This window comes from Cyprinus carpio, chromosome B22 (genome assembly GCF_018340385.1).
Source record: "Cyprinus carpio isolate SPL01 chromosome B22, ASM1834038v1, whole genome shotgun sequence".
NCBI lineage: Eukaryota > Metazoa > Chordata > Actinopteri > Cypriniformes > Cyprinidae > Cyprinus > Cyprinus carpio.
Window position 1 is genome coordinate 28,895,725 of NC_056618.1, and position 23,141 is coordinate 28,918,865.

General features: G+C 36.3%; 2 protein-coding genes and 1 pseudogene across 2 annotated transcripts; all 3 read right to left on the reverse strand.

The window, feature by feature from the left end:
* Positions 1 to 1,947: 1,947 nt before the first annotated feature.
* LOC109054875 lies at positions 1,948 to 15,290 on the reverse strand (annotated as a pseudogene).
* A 2,027-nt stretch (positions 15,291 to 17,317) lies between these two features.
* On the reverse strand, positions 17,318 to 19,058 carry LOC122141687 (leukotriene B4 receptor 2-like). The gene is made up of 2 exons (XM_042749645.1): positions 18,641 to 19,058; positions 17,318 to 18,533 (listed from the first exon to the last, which is right to left on the reverse strand). The coding sequence occupies exons 1-2, from the start codon at positions 18,709 to 18,711 to the stop codon at positions 18,290 to 18,292; spliced, it is 315 nt and encodes a 104-aa protein (XP_042605579.1). The 5' UTR covers positions 18,712 to 19,058; the 3' UTR covers positions 17,318 to 18,289.
* LOC109051167 (leukotriene B4 receptor 1) lies at positions 18,810 to 22,104 on the reverse strand. The gene is made up of 2 exons (XM_042749566.1): positions 21,361 to 22,104; positions 18,810 to 19,064 (listed from the first exon to the last, which is right to left on the reverse strand). Exons 1-2 carry the CDS (start codon positions 21,925 to 21,927, stop codon positions 18,810 to 18,812), a joined length of 822 nt encoding a protein of 273 aa, XP_042605500.1. The 5' UTR covers positions 21,928 to 22,104.
* Between the last annotated feature and the right edge of the window lie 1,037 nt (positions 22,105 to 23,141).

The window sequence follows — 23,141 nt, forward strand, 5'->3', positions numbered from 1 at the left end:
CATTTGACATCGTTCTCTCCAAAAAAATAAAATATATATATATTTATTTATTTTTTATTTTTTGCATATGATCCAAATGTGTGATGCCATTGTTGTCAGATTTTGTTGGTAATTTAAATCTTGACAAACAGCTTCTGAATTTTTGGTCTTTTCCATTCCTGTAGCTTCTGTAAACAACATTCACCAACTTGACATGAAAAACATTTCCCTGATAGCACGCGTACATCACTGAGACGTCTATTTGATGTCTGCAAGACGCATTTTTAGAAAATTTGCTCACCTGCAATACATCTATAGGGCGTCTCCTATCAGATGTCAAATAGATGTTTAGATGTCTTTAAGATGTTTATGGTTTATTGTGGCTCATAGTTTAATTTATTATGTAAACAGCTCATCTCGATTCATTGACAGAACAGTAATTCATAACAGTCACCAGCAGGGTACAGCATTTAAACTTGAATGTCTAAAGACATTGCTTTTTCTGACAAAACTAAAAAGTAAAACTCTAACCATTGGTGATCGTTTACTTGTAGGATATCAAAAAAAATTCATGCATTTCATGAGTATGCAGGACACATTCCTATGCAAATCACGTGATTCATTTATGCGGGTGTGTCAGAAAAAAGGCCCGTAGGATGGTGTGTTATGTGACCACTTGATGGAGCTATATACAGTATCTTCAGAAAAGGATCATTACTGAGAAAGCCTGCAGTCTAGTCTTCAGGTGCTGCAGGAATGGCTAGTGATTATATTTTAGGCTTCAAAATTCATAAAGGTTGTGTTGATTTGTAAAGATTATATTGATAAAATGTCTAAGAATCGTAAACTTTTGTTGGTCACAGAGTTTATTTCCTGAAGTAATCCCAAAGCAAATAGAGAAATGCTTTAGCTTTTTTTGGTGGGAACAAGGGTGATGAGGTGGCCTGCCACCCACTCAAACAAGAAGTTTTTCTGCCCAAAATTATTAGTTACTGATTAGATGAAGTGTCTCATATAATATTACATTGCTTAGAAATGTAGAACCATGTGTTCATATTACCAGCTGTGTACCTTGTAAAGGTAATCTAATTCAAATACATACATACATACATACATATATATATACATACACACACACACACACACACACATACATACATACATACATACACACACACACATACACACACTGTGTGTGTTTTTTTTTATGAATTTGAATGTTGAATTATATTTGAATTAAGTTTTTAGACTGGGGAGGCACCTAGGAAAACTTTTTTTTCAGCAATACTAAAAGAATAATTAAGTTATGAAACACATAATAACCCATGAAACAATAAAAATGAAAAACAATGCACATACAGTAAATCAAACCCTTGTTCTGGCAGAAATTAGTTTACAGTTTCAGTATACAAGGTAAATGTGACACCAGTTGAGAACCTGCCCCAACAGAGATTTATGAAAAAATACTTTTGCTTTTCAAACACAGTTTAACCTTTCAGTTAAAATTGTTATTATGTGGAATTTATGTTTGTGTATGTATACATACAGTATATACTTTTGTGTTAATTTCATAAAACTATCAATTTAAACTTAAAAGTTGTAATAGAGCCTATGAAAGGTTATTGTAATATTACACAATCATTTTTGTTCTTTTATTTTTCTGTGTAAACAAACATTGCTGATTTCTTTGATATTTGGACCTCAGGTAGAGTGCTGTGTTTTTAAAACCCCGTTTCCTGGTAAAAAAAAAAAAGTTAAACTTTAAAAACGTGTCTCAAGAAGTTCTTCCACAGGAGTGTGTTTTGCGTGAGTGGCTCCTCAGACGATCCCCTGGCCCCGTCTAAATAGAGTCAGCATGTCCCAGTCTCAGCTTTCAGATATTTAAAAAATGTTCATTGACCGAGGCCTTAAATAGACTAGAAATTTGTTTCTTTTCTTTTTCTTTTTATTTATTTATTTATTTATTTATTTTGTGCTCCAGTACTTTTATATGGGCCTCTTTACGTCCTTCCAAATGTCTATTAGCTGCTGTGGGGATCCCAGGATTGTCGTGATAACTCTGAGAAAATCTTTTTGATTATATTGTCCCAGAAAGACTCTAAACTGTGAAGGGTCTGGGGGAGATGAGGGTGCCACGCCCAACTGTTTCAGACAAGCGCCCACATATGCGTCTTCTATGTTAAAGGGCTTTACTTTCTCTGAAGCCTTAACTAATTTTTCTGGCAGGTCATTGGAGAAAACATATCCCATTCCCAGCAGGTATGTGGGGTATTTCGGTTCAGGGTACAATTCCTCTGCCACGTACCATTTAGAGTTTTTGTCTCTGATAACAGGCCGGTTCCACATCAAGTACCCTGTGATGTAGTTCTGTCTGGGTGTGTTGGGGGACAATAAGAGGCTCATCAGGTTCTGCACGTTTATGTACATGTCAGAATCAACCTTCATAGCATAAGCTGCTTGAGGGCAGCGAGTAGCCAGCCAGTCCATGATCACCATGGTCTTTATGGTCAGATTGAAGTAGGAGTCCACAAAGTTGCTCTGCAGTAAATCTCTGTGTTGTCGACTCTCTTCCTCCAGCTGCTGTTGAGCTTCAGCTCCTCCAGTCAAACCCACCAAGAACAGAGTCAGCACTGCTTTTTCCCTGCACTGAGCTCTCATTCCCCCATGTGCTCCGGATGGCATTACGAGCCTCCAGCTGATGGGGGGCCACAGGGACCATAAAGACCAGGAATGGATCCTGCTTACATTTATCAGGTTCATCCAGGATGAAATGATAGTTGCTTGGATGAGCCACATAATGATAGAGTGCTGTACCTCTTGGTTGGATTTGTTGACTGGGAGAAGGTGCTAATAAATCCTTTTGAGTAGGATCAGCTGAAGTCCTTTTAATTACCTTAAAATAAGTCTGATTCATGATTTTATTCAACCAGGTTTGAGAGAATGCAATTGTCTCAAAAGAGAAATCAGAGACATAAGCAACAGCAGACAATAAAAATGCTAATGTGAGCAGCAGAATAAATGTCTTTTTGATGTGACGCATAAATAGACCACTGCAGAGAAAAAAGAGAAACGGATCAAAAATGCATTTCATAGTGAAAAAAACAGTTGAAATGTGTTTTTAAATAGGCCTGTAATTAATTAATTAATTTTTTATTTGAAAAAAAAAAAAAAATTATTATATTAATTTTTCAATGTAAAACAAAGTGTGTATATATTTACATCTGATCACCTTCTAATTAATGCAGATATGCTCATTATTAGCACAGCTAATTGGACTAATTTGATTTCAGTCAGATTAATTTCAAAGCACATCAAGTTATGAAGACTGTAATAAGCTTTTGTACATAAATAACACAAATAACATGAAGCAAAAAATAAGGAAGAAATTGCTTACCTTTGACAAATGTGTTTAGTAGCCATTCTGGGGAGTTCAGCTATGATCTTACTGCTTCACGTATTCCCTGCTGAAAAACCTGTTCCTCATACCTAGCAACAGGTTGACTAGGAGTGGAGCTGGAAAGAAAAAGTTTTTGCACCTGTGATACCCTAGTAATGTTTATAAAGTTTTTTCTTGTAATGTTAGCATATTGTGATAAAAGTTCATTATTTTTCATAATGTAATGATAAAAATGAAACTTTCATATATTTTAGATTCATTGCACACCAACTGAAATATTTCAGGTCTTTTATTGTTTTTAATACTGATGATTTTGGCATACAGCTCATGAAAACCCAAAATTCCTATCTCAAAAAATTTGCATATTTCATCCGACCAATAAAAGAAAAGTGTTTTTAATACAAAAAAAAGTCAACCTTCAAATAATTATGTTCAGTTATGCACTCAATACTTGGTCGGGAATCCTTTTGCAGAAATGACTGCTTCAATGCGGCGTGGCATGGAGGCAATCAGCCTGTGGCACTGCTGAGGTGTTATGGAGGCCCAGGATGCTTCGATAGCGGCCTTAAGCTCATCCAGAGTGTTGGGTCTTGCGTCTCTCAACTTTCTCTTCACAATATCCCACAGATTCTCTATGGGGTTCAGGTCAGGAGAGTTGGCAGACCAATTGAGCACAGTAATACCATGGTCAGTAAACCATTTACCAGTGGTTTTGGCAATGTGAGCAGGTGCCAGGTCGTGCTGAAAAACGAAATCTTCATCTCCATAAAGCTTTTCAGCAGATGGAAGCATGAAGTGCTCCAAAATCTCCTGATAGCTAGCTGCATTGACCCTGCCCTTGATAAAACACAGTGGACCAACACCAGCAGCTGACATGGCACCCCAGCCCATCACTGACTGTGGGTACTTGACACTGGACTTCAGGCATTTTGGCATTTCCTCCTCCCCAGTCTTCCTCCATACTCTGGCACCTTGATTTCCGAATGACATGTGTGCTGCTTCTCTGTAGCCCAGGTCAGGCGCTTCTGCCGCTGTTTCTGGTTCAAAAGCACACGCCTGTGCACGGTGGCTCTGGATGTTTCTACTCCTGACTCAGTCCACTGCTTCCGCAGGTCTCCCAAGGTCTGGAATTGGTCCTTCTCCACAATCTTCCTCAGGGTCCGGTCACCTCTTCTCGTTGTGCAGCGTTTTTTGCCACACTTTTTCCTTCCCACAGACTTCCCACTGAGGTGCCTTGATACAGCACTCTGGGAACAGCCTATTCATTCAGAAATTTCTTTCTGTGTCTTACCCTCTCACTTGAGGGTGTCAATGATGGCCTTCTGGACAGCAGTCAGGTCGGCAGTCTTACCCATGATTGCGGTTTTGAGTAATGAACCAGGCTGGGAGTTTTTAAAAAGCCTCAGGAATCTTTTGCAGGTGTTTAGAGTTAATTAGTTGATTCAGATGATTAGGTTAATAGCTCGTTTAGAGAACCTTTTCATGATATGCTAATTTTTTGAGATAGGAATATTGGGTTTTCATGAGCTGTATGCCAAAATCATCAGTATTAAAACAATAAAAGACCTGAAATATTTCAGTTGGTGTGCAATGAATCTAAAATATATGAAAGTTTAATTTTTATCATTACATTATGGAAAATAATGAACTTTTATCACAATATGCTAATTTTTTGAGAAGGACCTGTATGTATATATATATATATATATATATATATATATATATATATATATATATATATATATATATATATATAGTTTATTGTATTTGTAATATATTCCCTGTTAAATAGTACATTGCAAATATACTAATAAAAAAATTACTCTTTAAATATATAAAAAATTATACTAGCATTATGCTTTTGCCTATTTTCATAATACAACTTTTAACACACTTTAAAACATTTGTAATTTAGTATATTTTCTAAAAAATATATTTTACAAAAATATACTTGAATTGAAAGTTCTTTTTTTATTTTTTAAAAGTATATTTATTTGCACTTTACTTAAATATATTTTATGATTATTTTTTTTAACTGTGTGCTTAAAATGATCATTGTAGCAATGCATTGAAAGAATACTTTCAAAGTACATTATTTAATAACCTGAAGCTGTAGTATATTTTAAGTCACATTTTTGAGTAAATTTTAATTTTGCTTCTTCATGCTTGGAATTCACTTCATTAATTAGACATACATTGTTTCCAGAAAGTATTAAAACAAATAAATAAAGCAAATGCATAATAAAGTGTACAGTCAATTAAACACTGTCTATATTGCATGGCCAAAAACTGAAGTTCACTCACTCTGCATTAATATTATATCATTGCATTGTTATAACATATCATTATAAATTTTATGGAGAAATAAAGCTGAAAAACAACAACTGGCATTGATATCTGTATAAAGCTGCAGAAGTAGTTCCCCATAATCAGTTTTTAGTCTCTTTCAATATTGTTTGGAAGAAGAATGTCATATGGTTTGTCTTTAGACCTAGTAATTACACATTTACATTGAGACACTATATAAATGTTGAGGATATGCTGTATTTAGCTGAACATCTCTAAAAAAAATTTCCTCCATGCAAGATCTTTAGCTGAAACACAGAATCTGTTTGTGGTGGATGCAGAAGATGCCCCATCCTCATTCTTGAATGCCACCAGGGTCAGAATTTCACAGAATGTTCCATCACTTAACTGTACAGCATTTTTTTTTCTCTCTTTTTAAGAGTCGTGTTATTACAGGAATGTAAAAAAAATATATATACATATACATTTTAATGCCGTTCAATTTATTTAAGCAACTCCTTTTGATTTAACACCATTATATCATGTTTCCTGTTCAAACACGACTGCATCATGTTTCACAAATAATGTTTTTTGGAGAAAGTATGTTTGTATAGAGTATAGGGCTATAGGTTATTATAACTAATTAAAAGCTAATCAAATAAATACTTAAACAATAGTAAATACATTTACTAATATTTACTATATTTCACTGAAAAAAAAATCATTGAATTTACTTCATTTTTATTTTTTTATTTATTTTTTAAGGAAAGTGGGTGCAATCAGTTTATTTTAGCTACATTTAAATAAACAAATTTAGTTGACTAACTTTCAACATTTTGTTTTATTTAAATGTAGTTAAAATAAATAGTTTGCACTTACCTTAAAAAAGAAAATAGGTGTATATAAGTCTACAAAAAGCTTTTTTTTATGTAATAACTTTTAGCAAACTTTTTTTAGTGTATTTCCTAAAAAGATTCAAAAACCGCGCCCATTTTCTAGTCAGTGCCATGACGTCAGCCCGTCCAATCACAGCTGAGCTGAGCTCACTCAGAGTCACGAAAAACAACAGGTAAGCATTTCAAGCTTCTTTATTCATATTTAAAGAGCTTTTGAATGTTTATGATTTATTGTCGTATCTTATTATTTGAAGATTAGCCAGCTCAGCAACGCTAATGTATCAGCTAGCAAAGAGGAACTAACACGACATGGCATCAGTTATCAATGGCAAGTGTTAAATATGCAGTGTTTTACACCACAGTTTGTCAGTGGGAAAAAAAAATTTTGTATTTTTTTTTTTTTCTCAGTCGGACACAGACAAACAAGTCCGGTGATTTTTTTTTGTCTTTTAAACCAGAAAGATGACTGACAGATAACCGACACTCGCTCCGGGGAGAGACTAAAGCAACAGGTGAGACAAACCCACCCATCCACCCATTCACTATATTACAATAAATCCATTTTTTTTTTTATTTATGATCCGCTTCATCAGTTTCATCTAGCATATCCATGTGATGCTAATTATGTTTACTAATGCAGCCGAAGCCCCGATAAACATAGCGGCTCGAGGAGCATTTATGGCAGACAAATACTGGTTCTTTCACACCACATGAATGACATCATGATATCCAAGGACCACTGATGTTTGATGTAATGAACTGTGCCACCATTTTTGATTCAGACTGGATTGGCAGAATAAATAAAAGTTTATCTTAAAGTTGCTTTGGGTTTGTATAAAGGTTTTGATTTTTTATATATTTATTAAATTATATTTATTTGGATGTTTTATTAATAAAAATACCATTCAATTCAAGCTCAAAAACATGCAGCTGTTACACCCCTGAAAGTTTTTCCAAATTAAATCCAGTTGACAAATAGCTCTTGAAGACATGTTGTGAAAATTACTACAAGTTTTTGAAAAGTACTACAGGGTTTAAAATGGGCACACGCCCTACTGAATAAGCACTACTCTGATTAAATGTCTTTCCACACAAGGGTTAATTTTATGATTTGTTGTGACACATACAAGACATTTTTTAATGCATTTAGAAAAAGGAGCCTGAGCAGGTGCAGAAGGCTGCAGTCCCCATCATTGCTGTTGAGGAGGAAGAGGAAATTTCACGAGGGTAGGGCTGCAACAACTAATCGATAAAATCGATTACTATCGATAATGAAAATCATCTACAATGGTTCTCATTATCAATTAATCGGATCTGCCCACATTGCACGTCCAACTTCAGCTGGTCGTATCAAATTAAAGCACTGAATAACACATTTCTATGGACAAAAATGCATCTAAAAATAGTGGAGGAAACAGAATGAGCTCATGCAGGAAAAGTACGTAATCCAGGCTGCCCAAAACATTTTTGGTTGTCACCATTGTTTATTTTAGTGTTAATGACATGGTAGTTCAAAATGTTTTTAAACCCAAACTGAATTTAAATCCTTACATTCTGGTTGTCACATCACTGACCAATCTTATACTGTAAATCATATATATATATACACTCATATAACTAAACTCCAAATGAATCCAGCAACACTCTTAAGTCAGTCTAGTAGATTATGACTATTAGAAACAACCAGCATCACTTAACAATTTTACTATAGCAGATGCATTTTAAAGACACAAATATAGCAATCAAGCAAAAGCTAATATGCAAAAGTTAAGGGTCAGGAGCCCAGTTAAAGCAAATACTGATCTCTGCAAGGTCAATGTCAAACGAAACAATAAAGCATCATCATCTAAACCTCTGTATTTCTCAATAAGATCTTCTGTAGACATCTGACATAAATAAAGTTAGTAAAGCTTGAAGCTGGTAAAGCTGTTTGTTGAGTTGTTTAAATCTACAGTTGATTTCATCTAAGGCTGTGGCTGAAGTCAATTGTAATTCTTGTGTATGCCTTGCTTCTCTTTCCATCAGTGGTTGTGCTCATTAACAGCAGCCGTTACATTACAGTTTAGCCTGGTCTGTACTATAAATACTATATTTTTCAACTTGATGAATAGTGTTGTATCATTTGATTTATAGTGATGCTATATGGGTTTACTCACTTCTGTTGTATACTGTATGTTTGACTAATACACTGGAAGTAATATTGACGTGACATACTGATACAGTTTCTCACTGCTAATCATGATGTTCATTCTATTAAGTAGTATGGGTTTAATACAGAATATTTACAGTCTGATGTAGTAAAAAGAAAAGTTGTATGGTGTTTTCAGTAAAATCCAGTAAACATCATTTTCATCAAGATCACAGTTTATGCTCACATTTGATCCCAGATCAGTTAATAGACCTGCCACTCCATACTGACAACAGATTTATACATCTGTAAGATTAAAAAAAAGAAATGATTACCCATGTGTAATGCATAACATAAAACCATGTGTAATTTGAATAAGTTTACAAAGCATATAAATACATCAATATCATGTAATAAACTCACAGAGCTGAAGCTGAATAATCTTCATGCTGTTGTCATGGTTAAAACACTATAATACTTCCCTTCATCTATGCAATAATTTTTTCCCCTCAACTTAAAATTTGAGATTAAGTCACTGCAATTCAGAGCAGAAAGACAAAAAACTTCTCACATCAAGCAGAATAAGTCAGTTTTAAATTTGCTATGACCCCAACACCTAATTACGGAGCCCCCCGCACATGACATGCAAGAAAAAAATAAATACCTTTTATTTACTATTTCCTTCACTCGATTTATAAATTGTGCGCAAGATTTACTAATTTGTTCCCTCGATTTGCTAAATCGTGTGCATGATTTAGCAAATCGAGGGAATGAATTAGCAAATCGAGGGAACGAAATAGTAATCGTGTGCATGTTTCAGTACATTGAGTGAACGAATTAGTAAATCATGCGCATAATTTATTTATTTTTTCTTGCATGTCATGTGCTGGGCTCCATACCTAATTCCCCCTCACCATCATTACTTCATTAAGTTAAGCACATTTGATATTAAATCATTTAATAGTTTTTCTTAGTCACTTTGGTCATTTTTTTGAGATCACAGTTGAAACTCTTAAAACTATTGTTCAACCTCCACATCATCTATGCAGGATGTTCAAGTGGTTTGAAGGCTGGTATCTGGATGCTGACACTTCTGTCTGAAGTTATTGACAAGTGTCGTTTCACGAGTTCATGATTGCATATAATTAACTGAAGTATGGTAATGCATATTTGGCGTGCTGTCCGGGGAAGGGCTACGAGCTCGGGAAAAGCCCGAACCTAGAGTACCCCCCGTATAAGTGTAATATGAACTTGAAGTGAGGAGATGGGGCGGAGGAGGGATGCTGATAAACCATCAATGAATAGAGGTAAGTAAGCTGTATTTATACCATGGTGTTGATTAATTTGAGTGCGCTCCACCTGTGCTAATTAGGCTAAGTATCTGACGCGCTTCTCCCGAACCTTGTTAATAAAACATCATTCACGAGTTCACGCTTACATATAATTAGCTGATGTATGATAATGCATATTTGGTGTGCTGTCCGGGGAAGGGCTCTGAGTTCGGGAAAAACCCAAACCTAGAGTACCCCCCAAAAGCAATTGAGCAAAAGGAGAGCCGCCAGACTAAGGACCCCCCCCAAAATAAGCTCTGAGATCTGGCGGGGGCTGATATTTGGGAAGTCAGCTGGTTGGCAGGCCGAAAAAGCCTACGTACTCCGGTGGGAGCGACTTATGCGTTGTAAGGGTAGGCCCTACCGGCTGCTGGTATTGGACTACGTGGTTTGGGGCACCCAGTCGGGAGGGCTTGAGCCGATGCTCAATGGGAGCAGCATTCGAAAGTTAAGCGTACAAAAAATAAAAAAAATAAAATTCATTTCCTGTGCCAGTGTACCCCTAATAAGTGCCATGAATCTGGATGCATAGGCATAGCTTTGAAAACTGAGGTGATGTTGACATTTGCCAGCCAAGTGGTAAGACCCATGAATTTTTTTTTTTCCTCTCTCTCTTCATATTGATTGCATGATCATGTCCTACAGTCGAGAGAGAGAATTCATCAAGAGCAATCGAGGTGATTATGCTTGAAATTGATGAGTTATGCAGAGCTGACAGATCGATTAGGAGTTTATCACAGAATTTTCCAAGTAGCCACTCCAATGGACTAATGCAAAACTGGGAAGGCGGGGCATCGAAAGGGCTGACCATGAACCTAGAGGTGGGTAGTAACGAGTTACATTTACTTACTTACTTTTACTTAAGTACATTTTTAGTGAAAAACCTATACTTTTACTTCATTACTGTGAGCCACGCTCCTCTCGTTACTTTATCTTAATGCAATGCAAGTTATAAATGCTTCATTTTATTCCAAACGTGCCGTCTACTTTTCTCTTGGCAATGAGTGATGCCCATTGGCGAATGATTCATTCTTTTAAGTCAATTCTGTTCAAAGCTTGATCAAACCATTTGGCAAACCAGTGAATTGGTTCGCGAATCAGTTTGAATGATTCGTCCAGTTCCCGCTTTTGCGTGATTTGTGTTTTGGTGCTTTTTTAAATCAGAGTTGTAAAAGAAAGTTTAAGTTAATCAAGAGCGTTGAAAGCGTGGCTTTGGATCTACAGTCAATTGAAAGCAAACCTGCAAAGGCTATTGTTTGCTAGCGATGAAGATCTTTATAAGATGAACACAGCATGTGCTGTCCACGGTTCAACAGGTATAACTTAGGCTACATTCAATTACAGTACATGATACCATGACATTACCAGTTTGTTGTATGTGTAACTTGTAAATTAAATACAATGTATAATTTTTACATTAAACAAGCTGTCACAGAGTATGAAATGAATACCCTCCAAACCAGCATTAGCTCTGTTCCAGGAGGAATGCCTTGGCCTAGACACAATTAATATTGATATTTCCACAATAATTATGCTTGCAGAAATTTACATTTGTTTACATTTTGCAGAACAGATGGAAGAAGATCTGTCAATGTGCATTTGGTTCATTATGTTCAGATGTTCAGTAACTTAGCCGTCATGTGAGGAGTTTTCACTCTTCTCTGTGTCAGAGGTTATGTATACATATATAATACATAATTTATATACTTTAAAATATAATTTAAATCAGTGATGCAAATCAGAATTTTCATCAGCTGTTACTCCAGTTTTCAGAGTAATTTGATCCTTCAGAGATCACTCTATTATATTGATTTATTACCAGCGCTGGAAACAATTTTGATGCTTTATATTTTTTGGGACCTGTGAGAGTTTGTTTAGGATTCTTTGATAAATATTGAAAGCTAAAAAGATCAATAATAGTAAATTAACATATTGGAATGATTTCTGAAGGATTATGTGACACTGAAGACTGGCGTAAAGGCTGATTTCTGAAGGATTATGTGACACTGAAGACTGGCGATATCTATATATCTCTCTATATATATATATATATATATATATATATATATATATATATATATATATATATATATATATACACACACACACACAAATTGTATCTATATATCTAATTAAAAATAGACTATAGATATACAGTATATGATCCAAAGTAACAAATAACTAACTACTTGTAGTTTTTTTATCCGATACTTTTTAACTCTTACTCAAGTAACTATTCAGACTATTACTTTTAGTTTTACTTGAGTAAATATTTCTGTAAGTACTTTTCGTTTTACTTGAGTACAGTTTTTGGGTACTTTACCCACCTCTGGAAAGCTGAACAGATTATTTCAGTGAAATGGCTGAACGTAAATGAAAAACTCAGAAAAATGGCAACTTTTGATGTCCACATTCAAGGATTTATGATTGCTGTAGCATTTCTGTCGTAAAGAATTGTCCAAATATTAAAGATTAAGTGTACATTGAATTAAATGTTGTTTAGCCAAACGATGATTAGATTGTACAGTAACATGTAGAAACAATCGTCGGGCTCTTTGAAGGCACATGTACATTATATTGTTTAAAATGCATTATGTTAAGTTTTGTTCAATAGAACAGTATCGTTAATTGCTTTTCATACTTCATTTAAACCAATCACCACGGCCACATTGCTATATGTATTTTAGGTAATTTTAAAGGATATTGTTTGATTAGGTCTGTTTTCCTACCATCAATATAAATAATTACCCAATTAATCAACAGAATAATTCGCAGAAAACTCTGTTACCCAATTAATCGTTAGTGATGGTCTTAGATGAGGGAGCTATGTCCGCACTTTGCCAGGATTTGTGGCCGGATGTTGTGAACCACTGGAGATGGCTCCAAGGCAACAGCATATGGTGGAACGGGCAGTGATGTTGCCATAAAAAGAGAATATTGTGATTTTAAATAAAGTAGAGAGCTGTGAGGGAGAGAAGCATGGGCCGTGATTATCATGGGAGGCAGCCTCATGCTTAATATCGACCTCTGGGGGCTTGAGGTGGGAAACTGAGAGAAGCGCACGCAAGAAAAATGGAGGAAAATAGGTATGTGTTTTGGTCTGTGTTGTGATCACGCTGGTGTCTGCTTTGGGAGGCCACTGAAAAGAAAAAAAAGGGGTTATTAGTAGCGAGATGTGTGGGGCCTGTGAGACAAGCGGAGGCAGCCTAGCGCTTGCTTCAGCTGCAGGCCACAGGAAAGGGTGGTTTGTGACATTTTGACGGGAAATGCTGATATGCCCGATTTGCCTGCAGTGTTGCCAATTTACTCATTTGTTGTTTAGATTTAGCAATTTCTTAGGCTACCCTAGCAACTTGTTTTCCCAAAGCACATAGCAACAAAGTACATATACATATATATATATATATATATATATATATATATGTGGCAACTTATTAGATGTTATTAGATGTTAAAAAGACATGCATTTTCCTCTTAACCACACAGAGAAGAAAGTATTGAAAAGCTAGCCAGGCAGCACGTTGGCTAGAGACTTGGAGAGAGGTGCCTAGTAATACTCGCGTCACATGTGAATTAGATTGCTAGTTGCACTTGATCAGTAATTGTTTCCTTTATGATAAACCTTATTTGTGAGTTTGTGCCTATAATCGTTCATCATTTAGGTACATAATTGAAATAATTTTCTCACAAATCAATCTTTTTCATCCATTTATCTGAGTAGAGTGTAATTTAAAATACAGGGGAAAAAAATGCTTGCAAAATCAGAAAATTTGAGTAATTTCTATGTATTCTACTTCATTTGCAACGTGGCTAAAAATGACATCAACATCCTTTTGTGTCACAATGTCGTTTAACAACTTTCAGCAACAAACGACCTGCCTTTTAGCGACTTTACCAAAAAATACATTTGCAAAATGGCCTGTGCCGCTAGCGCAGGAGTTTGAGGCCCGGCTACATACGACGCTGACCATACGACGCTGCGGCCGGGTGAGTTGAAGCAGGAAGCGAGTGAGGCTTTGCTGCGGTGAGATAAGGGGCACGGCCCAGGCTCGTTGGAAGCCTACCGCTGCAACCCAGTGCTTAAGGAGAGCCGGGTCTTGTGCGCCACGGGGCAATTGAGGTTTCGAGCGAGGCGAGTTCAAGGCCTTGCGAGCTTTGCTCGAAATATTGGCCACCCTGCTGTTGTGGATTTAGGAGTGAGGTTTGGCTGATTGCTGGGAGACAAATAACTTAGATCATACAGATCCGCTTTGTTTACCCTTCGCGAGGATGAAGCATTGGACTTAATCAGTGTTTGGCTTAAATACGGTCAACTTTCCGATCGGAGGAATTCTAGGCACAGCCGAAAGATAAGAGGATGCCAGGGAAAAATTGGAATTGACACCGGTAGAGGTGAGGTTAAGCCTCGGCTGGTCGAGCAGAGCAGTGGCCGCAATGAAGCCTGGAGCTCGGCAGCGGTGTCTGGCAGAGAAGGAGCGATCCTGGGGCCAGCGGATTGGCCGGAGAACTGAAAAATCCCCAGTATAGACCTCATTGTCTAAATGGGAGAAGCTGAGTCTGACATATAATGGCAAAAGGTGCAAACCAAATGCTGATAAACCATCAATGGATAGAGGTAAGTCAGCTGTATTTATACCATGGTGTTGATTAACTTGAGTGCACTCCACCTGTGCTAATTAGCTGACGCGCTCCTCCCGAACCTTGTTAATAAAACATAATTTAACAAAACTGAATATTATGTGGCTTTTAACATAGTTCTGAATTTGATTTATTTTTATTTTTTTGTTTTTTAACAGAAAATTTGTTTTTTGTGGCAATTGATTTTTTTCTTCTTATTTTTTTTTTTTTTATTTTTTATTTTATATTGGATGTTTTTTTGTTCTGAATTGTTAGACTGCAAATATCCAGTTTTAAAACTACAGCTTCAAGTTTTCAAGATAAAGAAGAAATTCGGAACATCAAATTCAGTATTCAATATTCAATAAGCAGAAATTCAGATCATACAGAAAGTAGGTCTGAGGTTATCCACAGGGAAAAGTAGATGATCTCCGAAACGTAGCTAATAAAGCTAAACGTAAATCTGCCACTGTGCAGCAGTTAACTGTAAGTTAAACAAATACAAGTTCAGTACGGATTACCTTTCCTGCCTGGATCTGCTTTATCTGTCATCTCCACGGCTGATTACAAGCAACTGTTGTCAAAAATACAACTGCAAAAGACATCAACCAACAGCAGCTGGACAACATGTTCAAAACGGAAGGGGACTGTTTGAATGCGAAAGGCAGGGGAAAATAGCCTTGGACTGTTATGCTATAAAAAAAACCTGGACATGTGCCCAAAATCACAAACAAAGACATGTTTCCAAAATTTCAAAACACAAACCTTAGTAAATCATGTTGCGTGTTTTATTTAAATACTCTTGTCCCATAGATTTTGTGTCTGAAGGGACACTCTTACAAACGCATATGCAATATGGTCAGCTGCAAAAAAAATGAATAAATAAAATAATTCACTGCGTGTCTTCCTCAGTAATTCCTGACATCAAAAATTTAGTTTTTTAACATCAAAAAAGGGGGTTGTCCTGGCACAAGCTGTTAGTAAATCTTGCTCTATGTAATGTTAACATTAAAGCGGATGTCTAATGCTATTTCATGCATGTTGAGTTATTTACACTGTTAAAGAGTTGGATTCTCATGCTAAACATGGCCAAAGTTTCAAAAAAGGTTATGGATTTGGATTATAGTGTTTATGTTCCAGATATACTCCTTCCGGTTTTGTATAAGTTTCGGATAGGTTTTTTTTTTTTTTTTTCAAGCTTGGCTCATTGTGATGTAATGAAGGGTGGAACTCTTTGTATGGGCATTTCTCCCGGAAGAGCGCGCCGGCGCACAAACGAGTCATTCTATATTTAGGAGTAAATTTCATGTCAGCCAAAAAGCCAAAGGTTCTTGTTCAATATTCTCGGGCTCTAAAACCGGCTCAAATTGACATGGTAATATTGACACCATCCTTAACTATACCAGAGCAGACAGAACTTGCTGCTTTGGAAAGAGGCGTGGCAGTACTGAAACACTGTCTAAGCTGTTCACCAATTACAACGCACTGGGACAGCTAACCAATCACATCACATTTTATTATTCGGAAGGTGGTCTTTCATCATTCCCGGAACTAATCGAGCCGTTTGTGCCAGGCTGGGGAGAAAGGTATTGTAATAATGTAAATTATGTGAAAAATAATGCTTTTTTAACCACCAAGCATGAGAGCATGTTTTAGTACACCCCTAAAACAAAATCAAGACTTCGTTATAGAGCATATTAGGACCCCTTTAATAAAAAAAATAACATTACTTATTTTGTCAACTGTGTTATGGACAAATGCTTTGTCAAATGAAACATGAATGAAGTACCACATGTTTTTGTTTGAAGGTTTTTGAGTCTATTAACCAGAGTTTTTGAGGTTATCTGTCTAACTGATTTAAAAATATCAACTTGGGGCTTCATAATGGGCATACTGTGGGATGCTGTCATGAAGGATGAAACTTTTCTTCAACATAAATCCACAGTTTGCTGAATTTAGTGTTATTCACCATCAACGTTAGTTCACATTTAAGAGATTTATGACATAAAACCAGACATAACACAGTTGACAAAATAACACAGTTGACAGGTAAGTGTGAACTTAGTATCCATAAAGCAGATCCACCAACTATCTACAACTTTCAAACAATGACTGACAAAAATAGGGAAACACAAAGGCTAGTTAGACTAATCAGCAGGGAAACTACAAAGTGCTACAAACATGACACAGGATAAAAAGGAAGTAAAGGAAACACGTCACAAGGAAGAGATAACAATGTGCGGATGGGTGGTTACTTTTTGCTTATCAGATGAGCTTTACTGATTTATAAAACCCCAGCTGACCCCCGTCCTCAATGTAATTAAGTTGTTCTTCACTGTTATATACAACACTTGCTATAAAGAATAGCTTTCAGAATAAAAGTATCCACAAAACTTCAATGAAAAGAATATATGTTGGAATGTGTACCATTTTCTAAACACACCAGGTTTAGGTTTTACACATACAGCAAGTAAAATAAGTATTGAACAATTTTGTATCAGTTTGTCTATTTATATATGTTTTTTTGGGTTGTGTTTTTCACCAGATGTCAGTAACGAACCAAGTAATCCATACAGTACATACAAAGAAAACAAAACAAATAAGTTCAGAAATTAAGTTCTGTGTAATAAAGTAGAATGTCACAGGGAAAAAGTGTTGAACACAGGAAGAAAGGTATGTGCAAAAAGGCATGGAAAGCCAAGACACCAGCTGAAATCTATCAGTAATTAGAAAGCAATCCTGCCCCTTGTCAGTGGAAATTAATATTTATTGGTTCAGTCCCAAATGATGGCCTGTAAAAAGGTGTCTCATGACCAATGTGTCACACAAGAAACATTTTATGATGGGTAAAGCAAAGATCTTTCTCAAGACCTTTGCAATCTCATTTTTGCTAAACATACTGATGGCATTGGTTAGAGAAGGATTTCTATACTCCTGAATGTTCCAGTGAGCACTCTTGGGTCCATAATACGGAAGGGGAAAGAACATAATTTCATCATAAATCGGCCACAACCAGGTGCTCCTCCCAAGAATTCTGACAGAGCAGTGAAAAGAATTATCAGAAGAGTTGTCCAAGAGCCAAGGATCACTTTTGGAGAGCTTTAGAAAGACCTGGAATTAGCATGAACAGTTGTTTCAAAGAAAATTATAAGTACAATAAGTAAGTAATACAAAAAGCATGGTGAAGCTCGTTTGCTGCACAACATTTAGACAAGCCTGTGAAATACTGGGAGAATATAGTCTGGTGAGATGAGACAAAAATTGTACTCTTTGGATGGCATAATACACACCATGTTTGGAGGTCAAATGGCACTGCACATCACCCCAAAACATCATGGTGCGGCACTGGAAAAATTTGTTTCTCTGCTGTGTGGCGCCATCTACTGGATAAAGACCCGAAACAAATCTTAGAGGTTTGCAGTGATTCCAAAAAGCATTTGGACACCTGAGCCATAAATGGTTTAAAGAAAGAGGTTCTATACTTCCACTTAATAAATCTTTTCCTTTTGTTTCCCAGTAATAGCATCATTTAGTCTAACCTATACAATGCATAAAGAAAAATGACCATAATAAGACCCATAAACTAGGCCAACAAGACTGCGGACCCTTCCTATTTCTCTACTTTAGTGGTCAAGTATTAGCAATAGTGGTGAAATCAGACTCTGTCTCTTAGATGATCAACCTCTTCTTTCTTCTCTTGATCCTGATTTCTCTGATTCTGCCGGTTCTTCCGCATGGACTCGATCCTTGAGCCCTCAAAGAGCCGTGCCATGAAGGCCAGGCCTTCACGTTTAATGTATGACTTTCCAGCAAAGGTGTAGAGAACAGGGTTTATGCAGCTGCTGATAAAGGTGATAATGGAGCTGAAGCCTCGGAATGATAACCAGATTTTCTGTAGTCTGTGAGGAAGAGGATAAAATTAGTTGCTTAACTTTTTTAGATCCTTTAAAAACACAATGAAAGAATTCCGAATAATATTTCTCTGTGTGCGTTCAGCTTAGGTCACCTGGCTTTTGCTTGGGAATCTTCTGGGAGAAAAGTTCCAGCAATCTGTGCAGGAAAGTCATGATCAAACATGATCTCATTTTAAGGTATCTACTTTGTAAAATAAAAATATTATAAATATGTGTAAAATGTTATTAGACAAATTTGTTCTAAACACAAAAAGATAAATTTCATGATTTCCCATTAGTTTTTCCCCCATTATCTTCTGAGTTGTGCACACACACCTCCACCATATTCATGGTGTGGAAAGGAAGCCAGGTCAAGCCGAAGGTGATGACAATCACCAGGATGAGTTTCTCACTTCGGATGTGCCTACGAAACCGAGTCTTGCGAATTCTTCGCAGGATACACACGTAACTGCTAATGATCAGCCCATATGGCATCAAGAAACCCAGCAGAATTTCCAAACAGTGCTGCAGTATCACCTTAAACAGAGTGAGGTCATATATAACAACATGAAAATAATCAATAAATATTGTATGTAATTAATAAATATGATTTATTTTGATTTATATGTGGGTATTTTTAAGTTTATTGTATTTTTGCCAATCCGATTTAAATTCTGAAAGTTCTCAAACCCTAAACCACGCAACCTGACTTTGTATCATTTAATTTTGGCACATGCACATTGATTGGTTTGAACTTTAGTAACTGTTCGTTGCGTTAGAATGTTTATATTACGAGAGCTTGTTTGTGTTTAATGAGGTTTTTTGTTTTGTTATGTAAAAAGAATCCTGATATATAAATCTCCCGTGAGCTTTCAGCTAATATTTAGTAAATATTCAGTATTGTCCATTAAGCAGTTGGTCTGTTTTTATTTTTTTCCTGTTGGTGGTATTATTTCAGGTTTACACCAGCCTTTTCAATCCGATGGAAATCTAACCCTCTGGTTGTGTTCGGATTCATGTCACACTCGTGGTGTTCCCAGTGTATAATGAATGGCCTGCATACAATTGATTGTTTATCTCTCATTATGCTATATTATCACCAAATATTGGATTCAAACTTTTTGTCAACTTGTTTTCTTTCATTTAGGACTGGTTTTGTGTGTCTATTTGCATCTGATTAATCATAGGCCTCATTTATCTGTGAGTAGGTACCTAATTTTTTGATTGAAAGAGGCATTTCTTATGTAATTTTCACAATATGACATTAAAAAAATAAATTTAAAAAAAAATGAAAATTTGTACTGTTTATCACACTAGTGTGCTTTAATGTTTAATCAGGAGGTTTTTTGAAATGCTTTTATTTTGTCAGTTTCTTATAAATATCTAATTATGCTATTTTATCAAATTATGCAATTTTTCATAATTTTTTTTTAATCTCATATTGTGACAATTGTGCATAATAAATGCTTTTTTTTTTCACTCAAAAAATTAGGTAGCTACCTACTCTCAGGTAATGAGGCCTATGATTAATCAGATGCAAATAGAAACACAAAACCAGTCCTAAATGAAAGAAAACAAGTTGACGTTGAGATTGTATCAAATATTTTGTGTTAATTTTTTGTTGTTGGTGTTTTATAATGGGTGTTGACAAAAAGTTTGTTTTTTGACTGGGAACACCACGAGTGTGACAAGGTGAAATAGAACCCACGACATAAATATAAATATACATTTTGAGAAGTACTTTATACCCTGTGTAAACAAAGTCAGTAAGTTTGAGTCCAATGTGATAACATTAACTAGTATTTTCAGGAAAAAGAAAATCTTCTCCGGGTCAGATTGACCCAAACACACTCAGAGGGTTAATTAAAATTGAGCTCAATTGGATTGATTGAGGTGTTTGCATGAAGCCTTTTTCAGTCCAACTGAGCCATCAATCTGATTACTAACGAACTATTAGCTAATAATTCAAAGAGTGAGACATTCTTGTAGACTGTGTTTGATCACAGTCCCTTTTCACACTTACGAGTTCAATAAAGTGAAATGCATTATAGATAGATAAAGCACGATGCTCTTGCTTCAACCAGGTTTCTTGCTAACCAGCTAGTTCCTGTTTTATACTGTATTAGGCCTTATGTGTGTCTATAGCTGGAGCAAACATTAATGACATTGATTTTTGTCTTTAGAACAGGAAAAGACGTAGTAGTTGACTTTACCTTCGTGTTTACCCTTCTATGACAACTTCCGTTTGAAAACACAGAAGCTAAAATAGGACCATTGCATCAGAAAGTTCAGCTCTAAGGCTACATGTGCAATTCAGTTGTAAAAATGCTACTTAAAACAGCAATATAGCATTTTGACACATTACAGCACAATAGCTAGTTAATGGAAAAACAACAGTAAACATCTGAGCTACCGTGGTATAAACATAGGTAAGTATTTTGCATGGCTACTTTCACTTATTTGGGTTTGTATAATAATATGTGACCCTGGACCACAAAATCATTTTTTTTTTTTTTTTTTTTTAATTGAGATGTATACATCATCTGAATAAAAGTTGAATAAGATTTTTATTGATGTATAGTCTGTTAGGATAGGACAATATTTGGCTGAGATACAACTATTTGAAAATGTGGAATATCCGATAATTTTGACCCATACAATGTATGTTTGGGTATTGCTACAAATATACCCGTGCTACTTATGACTGGTTTTGTGGTCCAGGGTCACATATACTGCCTCATATTGCTGCATACTGTACATTGAGTTACTATTCTTTTTAATCATTACAGAATATTATTAGTTTGTAAATGTTTATCTGGCAAACATAACTTACATCTCGTGGCAGTGGATGTTTACAAGCACACATTAAAACCTTTGGCTCTTGTTCACTCCAGAAAGTGGTCCAGAAAACAGAGTTAGGTACTGAAATTCCCAGAGCAAGAATCCACAGTCCTATCAACACCCGAATAATCACCCTGCGGTCTGTCAGGACACCAGCATGTTTCCACCAAACTACAGCCACCATCCTGTGCAGACTCATTAGCGTTATCAAAAATATTGAAGCGTACATGTTGGCACTGCAGAGGTACAGCAGAATCTTGCAAAGTGGCAGCGTAAAAATCCAGTTGCGTTTTAACAAATAAACAATGAAAAAAGGCATCAAAAGCATCAAGAATCCATCTGCAAAGGCTAGGTTTAGGATCAGGAGGGTTGTGATGGAACGGTGGCGGGTTCTAGCCAGGATGCTCCAAATGGTCAAGAGGTTTCCAGAGACACCAATAGGTAGGAAAAGGCAGAGAATCAGAGCTCCTGCGGTTGATCCAGCACTATGTCTCACGGTTGTGTCAGTAAGATTGTTCATTCCAGAGTTGGTGGTGTTGGTGAGAAAGTGGTTGGACATTGTATGAGATTGAGTGCGAGAAGAGAGTGGAACCTTCTTAGAGATCACTAGTCGTCTGAGTAACTCTTGACTTTAAAATGTCACCCGCAGCAACATCAATAGAGACTGAACTATTTATTGTGCATTATTACTGGTATACATTGATAGACTTCCAGATGAATTACCAAAATGATATTTTACCAAAGTGCATACTGGAGACTGCATAATGTGATCGTTATCTCAACTTGTTTCCTGTTCAACTAGACATGCCCGTCATAGCAAACAAATTCAATGCCAGCCATCTGTCAAAGGGCCACTAACATTTTATACAGAGAGAAAGAACACAAGTGATTGAACACATCTATATCAGATGAGGGATATGAAAAAAGAAACAGAGGAAAGCAAAGGAGTGGTTTTACAATTTTATAGCATTTGTGTGGATACTGCTACTGAAACCAAAGGTCAATTTGACCCAGGACACCAAAAGACACACATCTACTCTTAACAAGGAACACCATGGGATTTTTTTTTTTTTACAACCACAATCCGTCTGAAAAATCGAACCTTTAAAGGTACACCAGCTTGTCACTGGGGTAGTACCATCACAGGAACACCTCTGGACCTTTTCTACTCCTAAAGGGTGCATATTTGTAGTTCCTTTAGCTCAAACAGTAGAACATGGTGCTAGCATCACCAAAGTCATGGGTTTGATTTCCAGGGGATACAACTGTCTATTCTGCAACTTGCTTGTCCTATGTAGGGTTGCAGGGATGCTGGAGCCTATCCCAGGGTCTTCTGCCAAAGGCATTGAAATACTCTTGACGGATGGCCAGTGGTAATACATGAGCTGATAAAATGTCTGCCTTGAATATAATGTAAGTTGCTTTGGATAAAAGCGTCTGCCAAATGCGTAAATGTAAGGTGCTAATTTGCACCCTTTAGGCCAGGTGTTCTCAACTCTGATCCTTAAGGTCCATATTCCTGCAGAGTTTAGCTCCAACCTTGATAAAACTCACCTGCCAATAACTTTCTAACTCATTTGCCTACCTTTATTAGCTTGTTCAGGTGTGTTTGATTAGGATTGGAGCTAAACTTTACAGGAAAGTGGACCTCGAGGGCCAGAGTTGATAACCCCTGCTTTAGGCATTGTAAAGGTACAAAGGTTAGACCCACTGTCTTGTCTTGGATAAATTCCAAACTACGTACAAATTCAAGCACACACAGATTCACCTAAT